This window comes from Sciurus carolinensis, chromosome 11 (genome assembly GCF_902686445.1).
Source record: "Sciurus carolinensis chromosome 11, mSciCar1.2, whole genome shotgun sequence".
Taxonomy (NCBI): domain Eukaryota; kingdom Metazoa; phylum Chordata; class Mammalia; order Rodentia; family Sciuridae; genus Sciurus; species Sciurus carolinensis.
This window is the reverse complement of record NC_062223.1, coordinates 13804979-13827424: the sequence shown is the minus strand read 5'-3', so window position 1 is coordinate 13827424 and position 22446 is coordinate 13804979. Positions and strand designations below refer to the sequence as shown.

Below are 22446 nucleotides of genomic sequence, written 5' to 3'. Positions count from 1 at the left end.
AGCCTGGCCGGGAGACAGGAGCCGTCTCCTGCTGCAGGTCCCCATCTGCCCTGTAGGATCCCAGAGACCCTGCTTCTTCAGCAGACCAGAGGTCGACTGCGGTCCCTCCAAGAGCAACTGCCACAGAGATGTCACACAGACACACACGTGCCAACACGGAACTCACACACGTAACACGGAGCCCACAAAGACACAGCATGGAAATCACATGTGACAGAGATCGCACACGCCAACACAGAGTTCACACACATCGGAACTGGAGGTGGAACAGGGATTCACTCAGTCTTCCAACCTCGTTCCTCAGCCAGGGGACGGGGGGCTTCTGCAGCAGGAACTGAGGTCACGTTCCTGACTTCCCGCCTCTCACCCCGCAGCCCAGCCCCTCGGGTAGGACCCCCGCCTTGGAGCCTCTCCTGCCCGCGTCCACTCCTCCGCGCTCACCTAGACCGAGCCTCCTCCCCTGAAGCCCCCTGTCCCACCGGGATGCCTGCCCGTCCAGGTGTGGGCATGGTCAGGGGCACTGCCCCAGTCCTAGGCACCTCAGGCAGGAAACTGGCAGAGGCCAGGGCCTCCATTCAATCTGGGGCGGGTGGTTTTGCCAGGAGGAAGTTGACAGTTCGACTTCAAACACAAGTGACGCAGGCCCCACCGCCTGCTGCCCGCCCTGCCCCGCCCCTCCTCCCGAGAGCGAGACACCCGGCCAGACACCCTCGCCCGGGTGCCGACCTGCTGAGTCTGAGGAGGCTGCGCCCATGGGGTCCCAGCAACGGCTGCTGGCCGCTGCGTGCCTGCTGGGCGTGCTGGGTGAGTACCTCGCGGAGCTCTGCGGGATGCTGCGGCTCTGCTGTGCGCGGGATCCATCACGTTTCTTCAGGTCTGCCTCTGAGGCCTGCCGGTTGCCTCTCTGGTGTATCCTGGAGGCTTGGGCCACCGGGGTCCCCATTTGCTCCCCAGCCCCAGCTGGGCCCTGGGCTCTGCTGTTTGCACCCCCAGTGCCCCGATCCTGCCTCTCTCTGTGCTGCCGAGGGCCTCACTGTGCCCCGCCACCCAGATCTGTGCCCGCATCAGACCCAGCCTAGAGGTCAAGCTGTCCGGCCCTGTGCTGTGTGGCATTCCTCTGCGGGGTACCCCCCGGAGTGCCCAGCCTGTGCTCGGTCAGGGGAAGCTCGCCCTCTCCAGAGGCAGCTCTGGGGGTTCTCTGGGCAAGAGTGAGGCAGGCGGAGCAGGACCCCTCTGCGGACACAGCTGAGCCGACCTCAGGGATGCAGTCCACAGTTCCTAGTGCCGCTGACATGCAGCCGTAGGTGGGCCCCAAAGAAGGCCCCGGCCGCTGGATCCCACCCCAGGCCCAGGGTCCTTCTGCTGGGCCAGCAGGGCAGTGGGTGCTGTAGCCTGGGAGGCCCGAGCCTGGGTCTAAACCTGTCCGTATGTGACCTCAGAGTCCCGAGCCTCTGCAGGTCTTGAGCTCCCATTTATAAAACCTAGGGAGCAGGGGTGTGAGCCAGAAGAGACCAGAGCTTTGGGGGCCTTGGAGGGTGTGGCAGGGCGAGGGGTGCTGGACCCTGGGGTGAACCGGAGGCGGCAGGTGGCTTCCCGCTGTGCAGGGACAAGGCAGGGGCCCTGCCCGCCTCGCGGAGCCTCGGGAGCTTCCTGAACAGGCGGTGTAGGTGTGAGTGCGGGAACGTGTGTGTGCCGAGGCGTCGGAGTGTCTGATGTGAGTTTGTACGTGTGGGCCCCGTGCGTGTGCGTGAGCACCCTGTGCACGTTCGTGGACGTTGCATGACTCTGGCTCCCTCGTGTGACCCGGCTCCCGTGCACGCATGCTCACGTGGCTGTCAGATGCACAACAGCCGCTGTCCCATGGCCAGGGCGTGCCTCTGCCGCCGAGCGTGGCTGGCTTCCCACACCTGCCGAGGCACTGCCGTGGCCTCTTTGGTCCCCGGAGGGGCTCCTAGGAGCAGAGCCTACATCTCCCAGCTCCCCGTCCCGTGTTCACAACCCACAGACTCCCTGCTGGGTCTGGAGTGGGTCCTACTCTATAGTCCCTCCACCTGAGCACCATCATGGGGCGAGGCTGCTGGCAGGACAGGCTGGTCCCCTAGCTCCATGTGACCCAGAGTCAGGAAGATTCGGAGGCAGCGCCTTCACCTCCACAGGACCCTCTGGAGCATGTGGCTCCTGGGCACATGTGTGTGTGAACTGGTGGGTAGTGAGTGCTCCTTTTCCCAGGAGTGGTGGCAGATGCCTGTAATCCCAGCAGCTCAGAGGCTGAGGCAGGAGGATTCCAAGTTCAAGGCCAGCCTGGGCAGCTTAGCAAAACCCTGTCTCAAAATTAAAAAAATAAAAAGGACTGGAGGCGTAGCTCAGTGGTAAAGGATCCCTCGGCTCAATCGCCAGCGCCTCAAAATACTACTACTAATAATACTAATAATAATAATAATAATAATACTAAGCACTGCCGTAGCTGGGGTCAAAAGTATTCTTAAAGCCGTTTTCTTCTGGAAGCTGCACAACAGTCTGGGAAGTAGAAAGTAGGTGGACTCATTGACCCCATTTTATAGTGAGGAAAACTGAGGCCCAGAAAAGCCAAGGGACAAGTCCAGGAAGGAGCAGCAAGGGAGTGGCAGAGCCCAGCACCGCCCTCCTGCCTCACGGAGCAGCTCTGTGCCCTTAGCTAAGAGCGAAGGCCCTGGAACTGATCCGGATGTGGAGAAAGGCCCCAGAGCCCAGCCTCAGCCAGCAGATAAGCAGCCATCAAGGGTGGGGGTGCCAAGGGCCAGCGCTGGGGCTGGGAGCAAATGCCACAGGCACCCGGAGCCATTCCAAGAAGAGGCGCGTCCGGGCCAGGGCCCTGGGAACACCAGCCTCCTGGCTGGGACTTTCGGGCCACTGAGGCCTAGAGAGGACCAAAGCCTGCCTGGGGTGAGTGGAAGGCAGGGCTTCACACAGTTCTCCCCTCTGCCTCCACCTGCCCAGGGTGGGCCGGGGAGATGGCTCAGGCCCCCACATGGCCCGCCAGCCACAGCCAATGGGACTCCAGCAGCCAGCTTGATTTAAATTCTGCCACTTGCCGGTGGGGTGACCTTGGACTAGTTATATAAGCCCCGGTTTCCTCTTCTGTAAATTTGCAATAATAATAATACCTCGGAGGTTTACGGGATGAAATGAATTTATGCACACTGCCGGGCAGATAGTATGGTACATGCTCAATAAGCATTATTGGGAACAACAACGACATCAGCGTCAACAAGAAGCAAGACAAGGCGGGACGGGTTGTGCGGGAGAGCTTGCCAGACCCCGGCCTTTCCAAGGATCCTATCCCCCAGGCCTCTTGGACAGGCCCTTGGTTGGTCCGTTGGATCGTTTGTTCATCTCTATGCAACACAAGTATGTACTGAGCATCTTCTGCCCAGCTCTGTGCGAAGCAGCAGGGAGACGGCAAGGGTGCGACAAGTGTCCCTGGCCTGGAGAGCTGCCCAGCTCACAGAGACCTGCTAGAGGACACCCGGAAGTGAGCGTCTGAAATACTGAACACCTTTGGAAACACTGTCGAGAGCCACACAGGAAGCAGTTGGCTGGGACGTACTAACAGTGCACACACAGAGACCCCTGCGGTCGGGCCGGCAGGGCCTCCGGAAGAGGGTGACGTCTCCCTGAGACCCCAGACCAGAGGAGGGAAAGAAACAGCCAGACAGAGAAGGAGGGAAAGGGTCCCGGACAGAGGCAGCGGAGTCGAGGGTCATGGGGAAACTCAGGCCGAGAGATACACAGGTGTCCACAATAGAGCAGGGTGCGGGGGTGGGCACCGGTCACCGTCCCAGGTTGCAGAACTGACCTTCTGAGACTCTGAATACAAAGGGACAGGCCCTGGGCAGACCCGGAGCTCCCCACCCCTGCAGGGAACGAGGCCCGGAAGGAAAGGGGGTCCTACTGGCCTTCCGGTCACTCTGTCTGGCTCCATCCCTTCAGAGGGGTTTCCCTGCCGTGACCAGGGAGGGAACCCAGCTTGACCTGACAAAGTTGGGGGAACATCTGCCCTGGGAGGGCGTTGGAGCTTGTGTCTGGCCGTGTGTGTGCACAGCGCGTGTGCGGTCCAGGACGGGCCTCTGCAGCCACTCAGCTCTGATCTTCTGCTTGGCTGCCCCAGGTGACAAGAACCTCTCAGTCTCGGCCAGTGGTAGTGCCCACCTCGCGGGATGGTTACAATAATGACGTCGGATTCATTCAGTGGGGGAGCGTTGACTGAGCACCTACTATGTGCTGGAGACACAGTGAAGGAGACAGACAAGATGCCTGCCCTGATGGATGTGAAGGGTCGGGTGAGATAAGGAGAAAGACAGGGGCAAGGTGAGCAAGGAGCCTGTGGGTGCCAGGTCACTCATGGTGGGGACACAGATAGATAAAGGGGGGCTGGAGACGGAGCTCTGAGAGGGCTCAGCAGGTCTCACCAAAACCAACAGTTGAGCAGACGCTTGAAGGGAGTGAGTGAGCCCACCACGTGGCCCAGGGAGGAGCATCCAGCAGAGGGGCCCTTGGCACATGGTCCACGGAAGGAGCGGGCACCCCACGTCGCAGAGACCTCCCCAAGGACTTGGGCCTTTTCTCCCATCAACTGGAGAACCACTCGGAAGCAGAGGAAGTTCTTTCCAGGTCCTCAAGTGCTCGTCCCAAGCCCCAGGCAGATGCCTTGGGGAATTCAAAGCTTTCCAAGGGCAGAAGGTAAATTGCGCATGTGCCGTAGGCAAAAAGGTCTGGGCAGCACTCCGAGATCAAACCCGTTCCCACCTCTGCAGTGAGACATGAGTCTGCACACAACCAGGGACCCCCGCATGGGGCCCTGCCAGGCCTCGGAGATGGGACTTCAGTTCTGACTTCCCACCAGCTAGATAAGTAACTTGGGCAATCTCTAGGTCCTCTCTGGACCTCAGTTTCCTTGTCTGATAATGGGTATGAGCATGATCCTTCTCCAAGGGGCTGAGGGCGAAACAGCTTTGGGGTATGTGAAGCTCTCAACCAACAACAGGGCTTGTCACTGTGACAGCAGAGACATGCTATCTGGTATGAAACGCAGGCAAATTCGGTTAAACATACCAGGCAGGCACCAGGGAGAGAGAAAAATAGCTGCTTAAATAGCAAAAGCTACTCTGACCACCATCCACTGTCTGCAGGGGGAGGCAGGCCCTGAGAGCAAGATTACAAACATCTGCCCTTTCAGTTTCTGCTGGCCGACTGCATTCCCCTGGACTCTCCTGGCTCCGGTGACACTCCAAATGTTTAGCATTTGAAAAGGCTCCCAGTCACATCCCAGCCCTTCATCTGCTGCTCCAGCGACACAGAATGTTGGCTCTTTCTGATCTTTGGTTCCCTGGAAGCCCAGTTACCCTTTCAAGATAGACCCCATGACTACTGCTCTGTCAGAAAGGCCAGAGCCCTTCCAAGTCAGCCAACACAGCGGACGCGAGGGGAGAAAACCCAGAGTCCCGCGGTTGGTGAGAGCAGGACAGATTGTTGGAGGGAACTGTCATCTAGGAAGAGAAGGATCCTCTGACTTCCAAATCACACAAAAGTAATTGCTTTTTTTTTGTCACTTCTCTGTGACAGTGGTAACAGCCCCCATCGGATGAGGCTTAAACCCTTAAGGGAAGCAATGGGCCTTCTGTCGAAAACCCTCGCTCTGGGGGCAGGAGTGAACCCATTGTGATTGTCAATCATGTCCCTGCTCTTCTCCGCTGCCCGCTGGATTGCAGGCTGGACACACCTTAAGTCTCCATTTCCTAGTTTGTACCAGCCACAAACACCAGGCAGGACCTCTGAGAGGATCAGAGGCAGGGACAGGGGTCCAGGATCTGCAGCCAGCGGGCCCGGGCTAAGTGCTGTCTCTGCTGAGAGCTCACTCCAAGGCGCGGCAGCGGCCTCGTCCTCTGTGACAGGCTGCAGCCTAGAGTTCCACCAACATTCACCTGCACTTCCCAAACCCACTGACAAATGCTTGTGGTGTCAAACTGGACCAGAACCAGAGGGAGGCTATTTATAATCTCCATGCATCCCACTTAGTGTGGAAATTCATGTATTTCCCTGCAGACGACACTGTGAGCTTAAAGCCAGAACTCTCCAGACGCAGAGAAAGAAGCGTGCCAAATGGAAAGGCAAAGGCAGCTACCTGGGGCTCCCGGTAATGCAGCCCATAATCAGGACACCCTATTTTTCAAAAATATCTTGGGATTTGTTTTAAAGCAAAACAAGCAAAACAAAAGGGAGTCTTTTAAAAATTGGCTCCAATGCATAAGGCCCTAAATTCACTCCCCAGCACCTCAAAGAAAAGAAAAAAAACTTCATCCCTGGCAGGATGCAGCCCACGGGATGCAGAACTGGGTGAGAAGGCCTCTGGGTGGGGGAGGGGCGGGCGGGGGAGGACATCAATGTCTCCACGCAGCTCTCAGGAATTCACCTAACCCTCACCAGAACCTCAGGGCAGGCCAGGTCAGAATGACCGAATTTCTACAAATGCAGAGACGGTGAGACATGGGCCTGGGGACAGCAGATAGGCCCGCAGACTCTCTGGCTTTTAGGGCTTAGCAAGTCTTGGAGGGAAGGTGGGCAGGGAAGGAAAGGCCTTTGCCGAATTCGCACGCCCAGCCCCAGCTGCTCCCAGGACAGTTGTGGACGTGGGTAAGGAAATGGCATAATGCTTCCATCCTCCTGTCCCTGGTGGCCTCAACAGCCTCAGGGCAGAGGCACGAGCCTCCGGCTGCAGGAGTCCCATAAAGGATGTGGCAGGAGTACAGTGCAGCCCTAGAGGGACCGGGAGACCCTGAGCAAGGTCTGCAGGGCTCCAGGACAAGGGAGGAGGGTATTGGTCCGATGCCTGGGAGGATCGGCTGAAAGATTGAAAATAGGTTGTGGATGACGGCAACCGGAAAGGAGCCCTGGACAGGCAGACGCTAGGCACTGCAGGTCAGCCACACATCCTCGGCCCACCTCAGCCCCGAGGTCCGTCAGGAACTGATCAGAGATCACAGAAGTGTTGACCTAGAGGAAGGTGAGGGATCGTGGAATAGTACTTCCTCACTTTATGAGGGAAACTGAGCCCAGAGAGAGGCTGAATGGCTCGCCAATGTTACACAGCAAGTTTGCGGCTCCGTCTGCCCATGGCACATCTTATGAACTGGACAGAATCACAAGGGCTTTCGCTTTGGTCCAGGTTGCCTGCCAGGAACATGCGGGACTTGGTGAAACTGAGCGCAGCATCGCAGGCCTCCCGCGGAAGGGAAGGGACGTGGCTTGGTCTAGCGGGCAAAGCACAGCCTCTGCCACTAACAGCTTGGACAAATTATTTAACCCTCTCGTCTCTAAAATGGGGACTAAAATGATGACACCTGCGTCGTGGCATGGTGGTGAGGATTGCGAGCTAAGTACAGAGATACCTGGAGGGCTGGGAACCTTAAAAGTGCTGCTGGTGGTGGTGGTGATGGTGATGGTGGTGGTGGTGGTGATGGTGGTGGTGGTGGTGGTGGTGATGGTGATGGTGGTGATGGTAAGGATGGTAAGGATGGTGGTGATGTTTATGGGGGTGATGGTGACAATGGTGCTGGTGATGATGGTGGTGATGGTGACGGTGGTTGTGGTAGTCATGGTGATGGAATGGTGGTGGTGATGATGGTAGGGATGATGATCGTGGTGGTGACGGTGGTGGTAGTCATGGTGATGGGATGATGGTGGTGGTGGTGGTGGTGGTGATGGTAGGGATGGTGATGTTGTTGGGGTGGCGACAACTATGGTGGTGGTGGTGGTGGTGGTGATGGTAGGGATGGTGATGATGGTGGTGATGGGATGATGGTGGTAGGGATGGTGATGATGCTGATGATGGTGGTGATGGTGATGATGGTGGTAGTCATGGTGATGGGATGATGGTGGTGGTGGTAGTGATGGTGATGATGGTAGGGATGGTGATGATGCTGATGATGGTGGTGATGGTGATGGTGACGGTGGTGGTAGTCATGGTGATGGGATGATGGTGGTGGGGATGGTGGTGGTGGTAGCGATGGTGATGATGGTAGGGATGGTGATGATGGTGGTAGTCATGGTGATGGAATGATGGTGGTGGGGGTGGGGGGTGGTGATGGTAGGGATGGTGATGTTGTTGGGGTGGCGACGACTGTGGTGGTGGTGGTGGCGGCAGTGATGGTGGTGGACAAAGAGAGGAAAGGCTGCTCGTCTGAGGGTCGGGCAGGTGCCCAGAGGGAGGCAATGCCCTGGAATGCATAGTCAGCTTTTCTCAACAGAGAACGTTCCTTTTCAATTTCACCTGGTTCACCAGCATTTTTGGCCTTTCCTGAGAACACCCTCTGAGCAGAAGCTTTGCTGCTGTGTGTGGGACCTGCAAGGACGTTTGGGCCCAGTCTCTGCCTCCAGGGCTTCCGGGTCCGCCTGCTCAGCCTTCTGAGTCGGGGTCGGGTAGAGTTCATCTCTTCATCTCCAAACTTGAAGCTACAGAGACAACAGCTGGGTGGCTGAGAGCAGAGGGCACGAGATTTGAAGTCAAAATCATGGTTTCGATCCAGATCCTGCCACTGGCTAGCCATGTCACCCTGGAGGGGCACTTGCCTTCTCCCGACATTTACACCATGAACATACTTAAAACATCATGAGGTTGTGTGGAGGATTCACAATACCCGTGAGGACCCATCTCAAGTTCCTGGTCTGCGCAGGCGCTCAGTAATTGGTAGCTGCTGTTAATAATGAAAGTTGACTGAGCGCTGGGAAGGCCGAGTTTCCACTCTACATGCCCGTGTTCCCTATGTTCCCTATATTCTGGCCCTCCGTGCTTCCTGGACAGAGGCTCCTCCTGCTGGGGGAGCTCGGCCCCAGGCCTGGCCTGCTCCTCAGATCAGCGACCCCAGCTCTCAGCACTGAGATGGGGCCAGGGAGGCACCGGGCTTCCCTAGAGTACTTCAGCTCATCCCCTCAACGTCACTAGAGTGGTGGTCCCATGCTCATTCCACGCGACAGATGAAACTGAAGTTCAAAGGGACTGAGAGATTTGGTCCCCAGGCCCACAGGCAGGAAGTGACAGAGCCAGCTCAGGTCTAGAGCACTAGGAAGTCATCCGTGCCTGAAAACCAGACCCGTGTCATTCAGCGAAGGGCAGACCTAGACACCTCCTCTCCCCAGAGACACCACTTCAAGCCGCTCAGCCTCGTGCTGTAGCCAAAGGAATGACTTCCTAAAGGTGGACAGCCCTGCTTCCCATGGGGCTCCTGGACCCGAGGAAAGTGGGAACGAGAGGCCGGGGTGAGAGGTGAGGCAAGCCAAAGGGTCTCCGGCCTCCTCTCACCATGCTAGCCGGCGAGATCCACTGCCATCAGGTGTGATTGACAGCTGGACTGTCCCTTCCCACTCAAGCCAGAGCTCTGGCCACTGCGCCAGGCCCAAGACTCCCCGTCTGTTAGAATAATCATGCCTTCCGAGGCCCACGACACCCAGACGACTGTGGCTGGACCTCTCAAAGTGAAGGAAACGACCACAGGGCCACCGCAGCTCCCTGCAAAGAGCCCCCGACCTGAGAACGCTCAGGCAAGGACAGGCCTAGGTTTTTAAAGACCCAACACCAATTTCTCCAAAGCAGTTGAAACGGCTGTAACCTATGTATAGCAGCTTCCCTGTCCCAGTGCCGTCCCCAGCTTCCAACAGACAAGCCAGCCAGACGAATGGAAATGAATGCCTGCTTCCCTCTGAGGCCACAAGAGCTCTCTATCCCACCCCGTCGGCACCCGGGTGAAACCTCCTCCCCCACCACAGCCACAGGCCAGCTGGCCACGGCTACTCTACCGAGTGCTGCATGCCATGGTCCAGTCACCCCTGCACCATAGTCAGAGGCTGCAAGGAGGAAGTACCCCCAAGTGGCCCCACGGGGGAGGCTCACCAACTGGCTGTGCCGCCCTGGGCTGGTCCTTCCATACGAGCCTTGTTTTCCTCTGGAACCAGGAGCTGTTAAAGATAACGTGCTGCTGTTCTTAACCTGCCTTGGCAATTCAAGAAAGCAGCCAACATTATCTTGAGTTCCCTTTTGGACTGATTGTGCTGTTCTCTAAAATGATAGAGGCTGAACTTTTGGAGTGAAGGCTGTACATGGTTACGTTGCAAACCCAACCCCAAAAGTGATTCCTACCCTGGAGCATTGTCGTTCTCTATTCCTTTATTTTTTATTTTTTTTTTGGTACTGTGGATTGAACCCAGGGTGCTTAACACACTGAGCCACATCTCCAGCCTATGCGTGTGTGTGTGTGTGTGTGTGTGTGTGTGTGTGTATTTTAGCAACAGGGTCTCACAGGGGCTGGCTTTGAACTTGCAATCTGCCTGCCTCAGCCTCCCAAGCCACTGGGATTCCAGATGTGTGCCACCGCACCCAGACCTCCATTTCATTTTTGAAAAGGAAAAAAAAAAAAAAAAAAAAAAAGCAATGGTTGCATTACCACAAAAAGATAGCGTGAGGAATCCCTTCCGGTGCTGGCACTGGTACGTGCCTGTCTCCGTGGGGATGGAGGTCACATGAATCCTATGCATTAACAGTCATAGAATTGTGCACTCAAGAAAAATCGATTTCACTTCATACTCATTTAAAAAGTTAAGTTTTTTTAAGAGAAAAAAGTTAATGGTCGCAACCCACTAAATTGATTTCCTGATCACTTAGGGGTTCCAAACTGTGCAAAAAAAGTTCCTGACCCGGTACCCTCGAGAGCAGCACAGGGTGGGCCGCCAGGGTCATTGCTAAGCCCTGGGTGGGTGCGCGGGAGAGGGCGAGGCGGGAGGCCTCACTTGCTGACCCCCCTCTCTCCTCTCTGCAGTCACTGCCTGCCTCGGTTGGTCCAGCCTGGAGGACCCAGGTAAGGAAGAGCAGGGTGAGCGGAGGCCTGGGCAAGGCAGGGGCTGGGGTGCGGTTCCATCAGGCTTGGGGGGACCTGCCAATGAAGAAGTTGTCACCTCCACTGGAGCGAACCCCACCACGGGGAAGAAACATGATACCTAGCGGTTCCCGCCAGTTTCACCACGCCCTGTTTTTCACACTGGCTGGGATGCACTGGGGAGAAATGAGGCCAGGAGTCTTGGGAAGTCACTGTGCAGCCAGAAGGAGCCACAGGGCCTTGGCAGGCCCTGGGCCCGGACCTGGACTCCACACTGACATCCCAGGCTGGCTGGTTCTCCGAGCCTCTGGCTCCCCACCTCTCCCTGGGGAAGAGTTGACGAGGCAGCAGGCCGGGTAGGAGGCCTGCACGGCGCTCTACCTGAGTCAGGTGCAGCCAGGTGACCACGGGGAGCTCCCAGCCCTGCACCCAGGCCCCCAGTGTCCTCATCTGTGGGAAGAAAATGCAGTCTGACCAGTGGTTCCCAACAGGGAAACCTTCCACCTCACAATCCCCCAGAGGAGCCTTTTACATTGAAAAAAAAAAAAAAATGTTTTTCTTGAATAAGCAGGACACTAACTTGCCTGGCTCAAACATTTTTCTAAAAAGATCTGCAGTAGAGAGTCTCACTTCCATCACTGGCTCTCCTGTCCAGCCCTTCCTCACGCCCAATCCCCAGGTAATAGCCACATTTACTTCTTTCTTGCATGTTCTCCTATAAGCGCTTCATACATACACAAATATATATAATATATACAGCGAGCCTTCCCTATCTGTGGACTCGATCAACTGCAGATCAAAAATGTAGCTGGGTCCGTGATGGCTGTGTCCCTACTGGATGTATTAACTCTTTCCTTGTCATAAAAATGACACAGTATTTGCATTGTATCAGGATTATAAGTAATCTAGGGATGACTTAAAATAAATGAGAGGATGCATGCAGGCCATATGCATATTTTATTGATTTTTGTGCCGCTGGAGATAAAGCCCGTGGCTTTGCACATATGAAGCAGGCACCCTATCACTAAGCTAAATCCCCAGCCTCTGCGCCATTTTCTATAAGGAACTTGAGCCTCCGTGGCTTTTGGTATTATAAGAGGTCCTAGGACCACGCTCTCATAAAACCAATCTGTGCACATGTGCATATACATTTTTTTCTTCCTCTCACGTAGCTTTAGAAAATCACAAAAGTCACATACCTACATATGACCGGGCAATTCCACTTGGGGTATTTACTTAAGAGAAATGGAAATATGCCCACACAAAGACCCGTGCAAGATTGTTCACAGAGCTCGATTCGTAGGAGGAAAAGCCTGGAAACGAGCCACATGGTGCATGCAAAAACAAATGTGGCAAATCCACCCGAGGAAACATTATTCAGCAATGAAAGGAATGAACTATTGATACAAATAGCAATGTGCATAAAGCCTCAAATACATAACTAAATGAGGAGGGAAAGAATAAACCCCTCCAAAAAAATTCTAAATGATTCTATTTATATGACATTGTAGAACAGGCAAAACTAATCTCTCATGACAGAAAACAGATCAGTGGTTGCCTATGGCGACATTCAGGGAAATTAACTGTCAAGGGACATGCAGGAACTTTCCAGATGATGGACGTGTCCCATATCTGGGTGGTGGTAGTTACATGCTTGTGTACATTTGTCAAATTGCTGGAACAGTCCTAAAATGAGTGCATTTCACTGTATGAAAATTGTACCTCAGTAAAACTGATTTTAAAAGTGAAAAAAAAAAAAAAAGCACAAGGCCCTGGGTTCGATCCCCAGCATCCAAAAAAAAAGGGGAAAAAAAAAAGATGGCGGACCCCATCTCACAGAAGGGGACACAGAAGCTCTAGGAATGGGCAATGCTACTGGACAGTAGGTGCCTAGAATACTTTGCCCGCTGCTCCAAGTTCCCTTCCTAGCTTCAGGGCCTCTTAGGTGCCCCCGTGTGAGTTTCTAGGAAGTTCCTGGAGTGCCCCAGAGGGACGAAGCTCACAAGGACCAGGGCGAGCAGGCAGTGGGGTGGCAGGGAGCCTGGCTGGGCGAGGGACCCCAAGGCAGGGCCCTTCCTCTTCATCCCCACTGACTCCTGCCTCCACTTCTTTGACCCCCAGGTCTCCAGGTCAGGCTAGCAGGCTCCAACTCAAGGTGCCAGGGCCAGCTGCAGGTCTTGAGTCTCGCCAAGGACTCGTGGCACGCGGTGTGCAGCGAGAGCTGGGCCGGGGCCCTGCTCCACCCGGCCGTCTCCCGCCAGGCCGCCAGAGTCTGCCAGAAGCTGCAGTGCGGGGCCTCTTTGGGCCTGGCCACCTACGCTCACTTCAACACACCCCAGGACCAGATCCTCTGCCAGGGACCCCGGGGCTCCTTCTCCAACTGCAGCACCATCGAGCCCCACAAGTGCCTCCCACTGAGCCTGATCTGCTTAGGTGGGTAACTGGCCAGCCTCACAGACGCCCCTGTGCTCCGGAGCCTAGGCAAGCCGGCGGGAGGGAAAGGGGGCTCCAGCTGATGACTGTCGTGTGTACGGCAGCGGGGCAGAGGAGGGGTGCCAACTAAGGGGCTGTTGGCACCGGGAGGATGGAGACACAGGCCCCATCCCAACCTCCGCCTCCCGTCTGTGAAGCGGTCACACTGTGACCTAGGGAAGGCGAGGGTCAAGCGGGCTCGCTGGGCAAGTGGCACTTACGGCACGAGCTCTGGATCTTCCTCACACTGCAGGCTGCCCCCAAGCCCTCCCCACGCCCATCCTTCCCTCCTCTGCCACCTGCTGCCTCTCTCACCAGAATGTCTCATTGCAGAGCCCCAGAGGACGACCCCCAAGCCCACGACGCCCCCAACCACCCTGACTCCGGAGCCCACAGGTAAGAGGGTCTGAGGCCTCCTGGAGGTGCAGACACAGAGAGAGACCTCAGGAGGCCCCGGGACACTGGAATTTCAGAGAAATCTGTAGTATAAGTGTGTCCTATGGACTATTTGGGATGCGCCACCTCCCAAGGCGTTCGGGATTACCTGTCAGGGTCAGACAGCAAGGTGTGCCTCAGGGGGCACAGCGCTCAGGCCTGCCCCCTCCTCCCATGCCCCTTTCTCAGCGCCCCCGGTGCTGCAGCTGGTGGCAGGGCCCCGGGGCCTGCGGTGTGCTGGCCTGGTGGAGTTCTACAGTGGCGGCCTGGGAGGCACCATCAGCTACGAGAACCAGGACAGGATCCAGGGCCTGGGGAACCTGCTCTGCGGTGCCCTCCAGTGTGGCTCCTTGAAGCAGCAGCCGGAGGCCAAGGCAGTGGAACCGCAAGAGCCAGGAGAGCGCTGGGCACGCAGGCCCTTGCCAATTCGATGGCAAATCCGGAACGCCAGCTGTGCCTCCCTGCAAGAGTGCTTCAGGAAAACCCAGCCCCAGGAGGGTGGCCAGGCTCTCAGCCTGGTCTGCTCAGGTGAGTGAGGCCAGCCCAGCCCACGGGGCCTTCTGCTGCCCCAGCAGTGGTCACGTGCAGATGGTGGGGCAAGCTCTGGAAATCCCCGTGTGTGGCACAGGGTACAGAGCCCCACAGAGGGTACAGGGAAGTGGAGCACTGAGCCTGAGACACAGGGCAGGATGGGACCCAGTGCCTTGGGAATCTGCAGCACTGACCCTGGCTCAGCTGCCACCTGGGGAGTGGTGTCATCAGGGCTCCCAGGAGGAAGCAGGGCCCCCGTGGGTTTGGCAGAGCAAAGGGGAGAAAGCCCAGTAGGGAGCACCTGATGGGCAGAACTTGCAGGAGGGGAATTTGTAAGTCCCCAGAGATGATGTTGGGGGGATCCTGAGGCCTGGCTCGAAAATCCATGAGACCTGGGGCTCAGAGCAGAGGCTCAGAGGTGACCCCAGAGCCTGCCCGTCCCCGGAGGGTTCTCTGCCTGGGCCCTCAGCCATAGCTGACAAAAGGAGAGCCTGGTGGTGCTAAGGTAGTTGAGGCAAAAGCCAGGGAGACTGAGCCTTTGGGACCCTAAAGAGCCACATCAGGATCAGTGGACAAAACCAAAGAGACCATAGTTCAAAGCAAGGCAGAACCATCGCAGGCCGGGAAGCTGCAGGTTCAGACTTAAAGCAGCTTACCTGGTTCTAGGACCTCGGCCGGGCAGGCTTGGATTTTCACCACCACAGTAGGAGAGAGAAGCTCTCACTATGCCCATTCCACAGGTGAGGAAGCAGAGGCTCAGACAGGTTCCATTTCTTGCCCAACATTACAGACCTCTCGATGGGGTTTCTCCTCGAGCAGTGCAATCCACAGACAGGTGCTAGGCCTCGGCCGCCGAAGGGCGGTCCCACTCGGCAGCGCGGCACCACCCAGGAGCTGGTGAGAGGCAAGCCTCACCTGTGCAGACCTCCTCAGGCCCAGAGACCCTCACACAGGTGGGAAGCGGCTCTGGATCGCCCCACTCCACCTCACTGGGTACCTGGAGTGAATTAGCAAAAGGCTGCCCCCTCCAGGCAGAACCCCCCTCCAAGCGTCTCCTAGTTCCAGGAGGGAACATGGAGTGGCTCCCAGCCCCACTCGTCCCCAGCCAGATGCAGACCACAACCTGCAAAACCATACCCAGGAGTCTTGCCTTTGAAGTTTCTCCTAAACAGAAGATTTACTAGGACTTTGAAGATGGGCGTTACCATGGAAACTGGTCCAAAGCTGGTGAGATCACAGCTCACTCTAGCTTGAGCGTAGGGGCCCCACCACGGGCTCCCAGGCTCCACCCTGACCAGCAGAGATGGATGAGTCTCTGCCGGTCCAGACTCACCGAAGGTCCAGCCCTCAGGGTACGGGGCTGGGCAGCAGGATTCCTGGGTTCTGTCCCCCTGTGAAGCACCAGGACTTAGAGCTGGGTCGCAGTTCCCATCCCTGGGCCTTTCTGAAAGCCCTCTGTCCCTGCTCTGTGTCCCGGGATGGCTGCTAGCAGCTGCCCAGAGGCCCCAGGGAGAGTTTGGCCATGGGAAGTGCTGGAAAGGATGCCAGGAGGAAGGAAGGTCGAAAAGGAAGGCGTCTGCCCTGCCGTCCTCCAGGGCCTCCTGGCTGCTAGGCCCAGCTGTGCCAGCGGCACAGGCTCCAGAGGCCTGATGCGTGGACGGGGGCCAACCTGCCACCTCATCTCTCGTCATTTGCACTCCCCAGATTTCCAACCCAAGGTCCAGAGCCGCCTGGTGGGGGGCGGCAGCGTGTGCAAGGGCACTGTGGAGGTGCGCCAGGCCTCCCCGTGGGCAGCCCTGTGTGACGGCCACGTGAGCAGGGGGCCCGCGCGGTGGGAGGAGCTGTGCCAGGAGCAGAAGTGCAGCAGCCTCATCTCCTACCACACGCTGGACGCCAGTGAGACCTCCAGTGGGTTCTCCTGTCCCCAGGAGAAGCTGTCCCAGTGCCATGAACTTCGGGAGAAAAGAGCCTCCTGCAAGAGGGTGTTTGTCACATGTGAGTCGGCCGCAGCCCACAGTGGGTGGAAGGCAGCCCTTGACCTTCCTTCTGGGACCTGGTTAGTGAGCACGTCTCTGAAGGACAGTGCCCCATGGCCCTGGAAAAGGATGGCAAATGGGGGGGAGGGGTGTCAAGGAACAAGAGTGCCCGGCAGCTATGAGCATGAATAATAGAGGGGACCAGGCAAGGCCATAGGCAGATTATTGTGAGGCAGTTGATGCATGACAGAACTCTTCCTTCTGTCTCCTATTCTTCCAGGATGGAAACTAGAAGATCAAAGGGCAGATGGGACATATTTGCCACATGAAGAATAATTGGATAATGCATAGGAGAGAAATGGACAGATAGATGGTGTGTGTATGGATGGATAGACAGATGGATGAATGAATGGAAGGTGGATGGTGGATGGATGGATGGATGGTGGATGAATGGACAGTGGATGGTAAATGGATGGATAGATGGATGGATAGATGGTGGGTGAATGGTGGATGGTGGATGGTGGGCGAATGGATGGATGGATGGTGGATGAATGATGGATGGTGGATGGTAGATGGATGCATGGAAGGTAGATGGTGGATGGATGGATGGTGGATGGATGATGGACGGATGATGGATGGTGGATGATGGGTGAGTGTTGGATAGTGGGTGGTGGATGGAGAGCTGGCTGGCCATTGGTGGATGAGGGGAAGTTGATCACTTGTGAGTAACAAAGAGTTGAGAGTTAATAGTTGATGACAAGAGTGGCAAATGACAGCTAGATGGTCGACTAAAGATGATAAGTTGTGGATAAGACAAATTGGTAGCAGAGACTCCCAGAGGAGGATAGAGGGACAGCCAGATAGGGAATTTCCTTCCACCCATACTGGTGAATTTTCAGGAGGAGCAGGGGTGTTGGGGAAAGTCAGGCAGCAGCAGCTGCCCTCTGAGTGGCCAGGTGTGATTCCCCCAGGACTGGGACTGACTTAAGCTCTCCCTTGCCCAGGCCAGGATCCCAATCCAGCAGGCCTGGCTGCAGGCACCGTGGTGAGCATCATCCTGGCCCTGGTGCTCCTGACGGTGCTGCTGGTCGTGTGCGGCCCTCTCGTCTATAAGAAGCTGGTGAAGAAATGTAGGTGCTGGTACCCTAGCCGCCTGCCCTTTACCATCCCGTCTTTCCTCTGAGGCTCAGAGTCACAGAATGTCAGGGGAATCAGGCTCTCCAATTGGCCCATATCTGGGCCCAGCTGGGGCCCACTACAGGCCAGAGAGGCTGTGGCATCCTCTGGGAAGTGGCAGCCCCGAGCTGGGTCATCAGCACAGTCGCTGACGGTGGAGACACAGGCCTAGGCCCAGCTCCACCAACCACATATCAGCCGCTCGGGACACTGAGTCACTTCCTCTCTCTGAGTGTGCATCTACCCAGTGGGTAACTGCATCCCTTGTGAACGCAAGGGGTTGTTAGCCTTGCCTTGCACAAGTAAGGAGAGGTTCGCTCAGAGACAAGGAAGCGAGACGAAGGGTGCTGAGAATGGAGAGCCCAGAGGTGGGCAGTGCTGGGTCCCTAATGCTCACCCAGGTCTCAGTTCTGGCTCTAAACGTCTGTGGTTGCTCCTCTGGGAAACCAGGTGCATTGGCACCCTCCTGGGCACCCTCCTTGGCACCTGATGACTCCAAGCCCCCTCCCTAGGAAGTCAGAAAAAGAGGCCCTGAGAGACTGGCGGCCCTGAGAGACCCAGTAGTCCTAACCTTGGGCCCCTCCTCCTCCCTGTCCCTCCCATCATGCTCTGCGCCCCACCCTGCCCTGATGTGCTTTCCTGTCTGTTGCCCAGTTCGCCAGAAGAAGCAGCGCCAGTGGATCGGCCCCACAGGAATGAACCAGAACAGTAAGTGTCCCCCGAGGTAGGGTCCCCCCTCAGCCCCAGGACTTAGGCCACGGGGACAGAGTCAATGCCTCTGCCAATCACAGATAGAGCTCGTGGCTACTGGCGGCTTCTGATCTCCACCACACTTGGTTAAGGTGTGACTGTGGCCAACAGACACCCCCACACACGGGAGGACTGAGGCTTCTTCAGGGGGCAAACAGCTGGGTGGTTTTTGCTTCTGAAACCTCAGACACCATGATGTCCCCTACCCCCGTGATAGACTAAACCAGAGATGCCCCCTAGCCTTCACCTCCCTCAGCAAAATTCCCCAGCACGGTGACCAACAGATGCTGCCAGGTAGCACTCACAAGTGGGGACTCCATGATCAGAGAGATCTGGACAGCTAGGAGTTAAGCAAAGTCAGCCATGATTCTTTACTTCAGGACTCATTCCAACCTTCAGGGGCATTTTTGCCGTGTTTGTCTCCAGGGCAGGGCAGCATTGAGAAAGTTGTCGCTGCTGGCGTCATGGACAACTTAAAGCTCAACTCAGTCAGTCCCACCCAGCCCTGGTCTTCAGCCTCTCCTTCCGGCCACCGCCAGCACTGCCCTAACGGGTCCTCCTGACTCCCAATCCACATTAGTCCAGGGCTAAATCCTTCAAGAAGGTTCTGAATTGTGCAGTTTTTTGTTTTTTTTTTTTTTTGAGTAACATTTCAAAGTCCCTGGGGGACGGGATTCTCTCTTCCTATCACCGAGCTCCGACTCCCTCTGGGTAAATGCTTGCGAGTGACCAAAGGCCTCAGCTGGCCAGCCTCAAGATACTCTCAGAGTGTGTCCCCGCTAGCATGCACCTCCCCAGGGAGGAAGTAAAGGGAGGTGTGTTAAAGGGGCTGTCGAGTTCCTGCGCTCCCCGCCAGGACCACCGAGTGGGAACAGGATAAGCTCTGGGCACCTGCTGGGGAGATGAGAACAGCAGATCTAACGAGCCGTCTCTGCATCTGCTCAGTGTCTTTCCATCGCAACCACACTGCGACTGTCCGGTCCCAGGTGGAGAACCCCACAGCCTCCCGGGTGGACAACGAGTACAGCCAGCCCCCTAGAAACTCCCACCTGTCCGCTTATCCAGGTGAGCAACAGGGGGCCCTAGGCCGGCAGGCAGAGCTGGAACAGTCAGGACGGTCACGTGATGTCCTTGAAGCTCTAGTGGCTGTCCAAAGAGAGAAAGGAGACCCCAGGGGACAGGGGATCAAACTACCCACTTGACAGCAGGTCACGTCAGGGCTGTGGGAGGGACAGAGTCTTCACAGACCTCCGCTGTCCCTTTTGAGGCCTGAACCACTCATCTAGAGAGAAGAATGCACTTGGGTAGATGTCATTAACCCCAGCCTCGCTGAGACCTAATGGGACTATTTCCCGGCAGGGCCGTACAGGCTGGATAGTAAATGAGGCTCCTCGGACTCCTTCAGCTAGAAGAGAGCCATTAAGTGGCCTGCAGGAGTTCTGTACCCAGGGCTCCCTTGCTGCTGCTGACAATTAAGCCCCAGGGAGCCTGGAGTTCAGCATCATTAGCAATCGCTTGGCTGATCTGATCAAAACAGATACCAGGGGCTGTCACCAGCTCATAAAGCCCCTGTGATCTTCTGAGGGCCCTTTCTCTCCCCAGCTCTGGAAGGGGCCCTGAATCGCTCCTCTGCCCAGCCTGACAACTCCTCTGACAGCGACTATGACCTGCACGTGGCTCAGAGGCTGTAAAAGGTGAGCCTGTCCCCGGTCTGGCACCCATCACCAGGACCCCCAGGACGCAGTCTTACCTCATTCCACCCCTGTATGTGAACAGGGGGCCCGAACATCTCAATTCTCAAAAAGGACAAGAATAAGCACCAGCAATAGAGGCGGCAGGGCCAACTCAGCAAGAGCAGAGGACTTGTCGCTCTTAATTCCATCTCAGAAGACAACACAAAAGACCCCTGTGTGGAGAAGGCCCGGACAGCAGGGCAGCGGCTGTGGGCCATCCCCCAGCACCCCGAATCGCCTCCACAGAGCCCTCCTCCCGACTCCTCTGCTCCTTGCCCCACAGAACTGGGAACCAGGGACAGAAAAAACTAGAGCCGGAACCCTCTGTCCTGAGGAAACCATGGTCACCACTTGGAAGGGATGCCCCATTTCCACTCCCAGCAGGACCTGGCCTGGACAGACTGGGGCACCTTTCACACTCGTCCTGTGCCCTGCAGTGGCAGGCCAGCCTCACCCCCTCGCCCCCCAGGCCCTGACCCAGGGGAGGCCAGCAGCCACAGCTTGGCGCCCTCGGGGCACCAACGCTGGGAGTAGACGGAGCCAAAGGCGAGCAGCCCTTCCGAGCAGACTCGGGGTGTCCAGAAGGGGTCCCATTTCCTAAGCCTGGGCTGCCCTTCCCCTGTCCACCAGGGTACAGCACTGAGTGGACTCTGGCCAGGTGAAGAACGAGGAGGAAGCTCACGTGTGGGTGGGAGGCCATTTCTCTCTTGTACTTTAAATGTGTTCTTTGTAAATAACACTCTTCCTACTTCCTGACAACTTGAGTGTTCTGGCCTCTTCCGCCCAGGGTCCACCCCACGGGTCCTCCTGGGAATGCTCACTCGGGAGACCTGCGGAACCTCCACAGCTGTCCTGGTCAGAGCTGCACGAGGATAGCTCAGCACACTCGGCAGCCACCAGCTGCCCCTCCACCTGTGACTCCCCTGCCCCACATCTGAAATGCCTTCCTCTCCCAAAAGCAGGGACCACTGGCTACCAAAGGCAGTGGTGCCACCCCAGAGGCCTGCACAAAGGGACACCTAGTAAATCCTGGCCCATTAGACTTTTGGTCTCACTGGGCAGTTGAAAGTCCCAATCACAGCTAACCTTCTAATCCAAGAGTCAGAGAAATGGGCTGCACATTCCTTCGGTTTAAATAATTCCTGCAGCTAAAACAGTCTCCTCTGCCACTTGGAGATCCGAGACATACAGCTAAATCCAGCAGTGCAGGTTCCTGAACTTCAAGAGTGGGGTAGCTAACCAGGTCCAGCACAGGGAGGGGCTGTGCAGGGCCACTGGGCCTTTGGCTCAGGCAGCCCCCTTAAAAGAGAAGCAGCTTCTTCACTCATTATGGCACCGCACCTCCTGGGAGCACAGGTGCTGACAGGCCAAACCACACCACCAACTCTGGAAGAGCCAAAGGGGAGACACTAGGTGTGGTGTGTGCAGCATGGGGGGCTGCATTCCAGAGACATCTGACTGGTGCCCCGCCCCCATACCAGTCCTCAGTTCTGACAGACGGCCAGTCCAGGTCACAATCTGCCCAGCCATGCTGGGAATACAGAAGCAGGGTCACCCACGTACCCACCTAAGAGGGCGCTCTATCCTAATGTTGCTGGACGACCCTTGGAAGCATCCGTGTGTAGCTCAGGGTTCTGCCATCTTTGCCTCATGTTGAGGAAGACAGTCCAGAAGGAACGCTCCTTAACCACTGAGCCACAAGCCTTGCTTCCAAGCCATCGGCATTCAGGGGTCTGGGGTTCAAGAGGGACCTGCCATGACGGCAGGAAGGCTGTCTCAAAGGGCCTCACCCAATATCCCCACTGGGCTAGGAATCCCTTCCAGGCTGGACAAGGAGGGTCTGTCCCCTATGCAGCAAGAGGCCTCCCGAGGTCTGGTGACTGCCTGAGAAACGCCTGTGACTGTCCCAGGTGTGTGTGGTCCCAGGAAGGAGCACGGAGGGCAGCGGGGTGCAGCTCGCCCATCCTTCCTTAGAAAGTCGGCCCTCGTGTCCCCGCTGCTCTGGCACGACTGAGGCAGGTGACCTGCTTGTGGGCCGCAATGCAGTCTGCAGCTTTTTCCTGCAGGCAGGTCATCCTCGGCTCTCCCTGAGGTCCTGTGTCCTTAGCCCTGGACAGTAGCAAGGTGAGGCCAGTGTGTAGCCAGGACAGGACACTGGACTGGAGCCAGGGATCCTCGGCTGTCCTGGAGATGACTCTGGCACCACAAAGGCATGGCAGAGTCCTGCAGCCTCTGGGATCCAACAGGCTTGGCCCACTTTCACCTCTGCCCCCAGGCTGGACAACCTGGCCACCGCCCCACCTGCCTTACAGTCTCCTTCCTGTTTAAAAGTGGGGTTAAAAGGGCCACTGAGAGGACACAAGGAGAAAATGCACGTGCGAGCACAATGCTGTGCAGTCCTACCAAGGACGGGGGTTGGCCACTCAGCACCCCAGCACCCTCCACAGGTCTGCCCTCGTCACCTTGTGGGAA

The 22446-nt window shown here is 56.8% G+C and overlaps 1 protein-coding gene across 1 annotated transcript; it reads left to right on the top strand.

Annotated features, from left to right (window-relative positions):
• Nucleotides 1-684: 684 nt before the first annotated feature.
• Nucleotides 685-20758, top strand: Cd5 (CD5 molecule). The gene is made up of 11 exons (XM_047517411.1): nt 685-804; nt 10845-10883; nt 13023-13334; nt 13707-13769; nt 13998-14336; nt 16044-16334; nt 17320-17445; nt 18146-18199; nt 19187-19306; nt 19844-19935; nt 20018-20758. The coding sequence occupies exons 1-10, from the start codon at nt 753-755 to the stop codon at nt 19930-19932; spliced, it is 1485 nt and encodes a 494-aa protein (XP_047373367.1). The 5' UTR covers nt 685-752; the 3' UTR covers nt 19933-19935; nt 20018-20758.
• Nucleotides 20759-22446: the final 1688 nt, after the last annotated feature.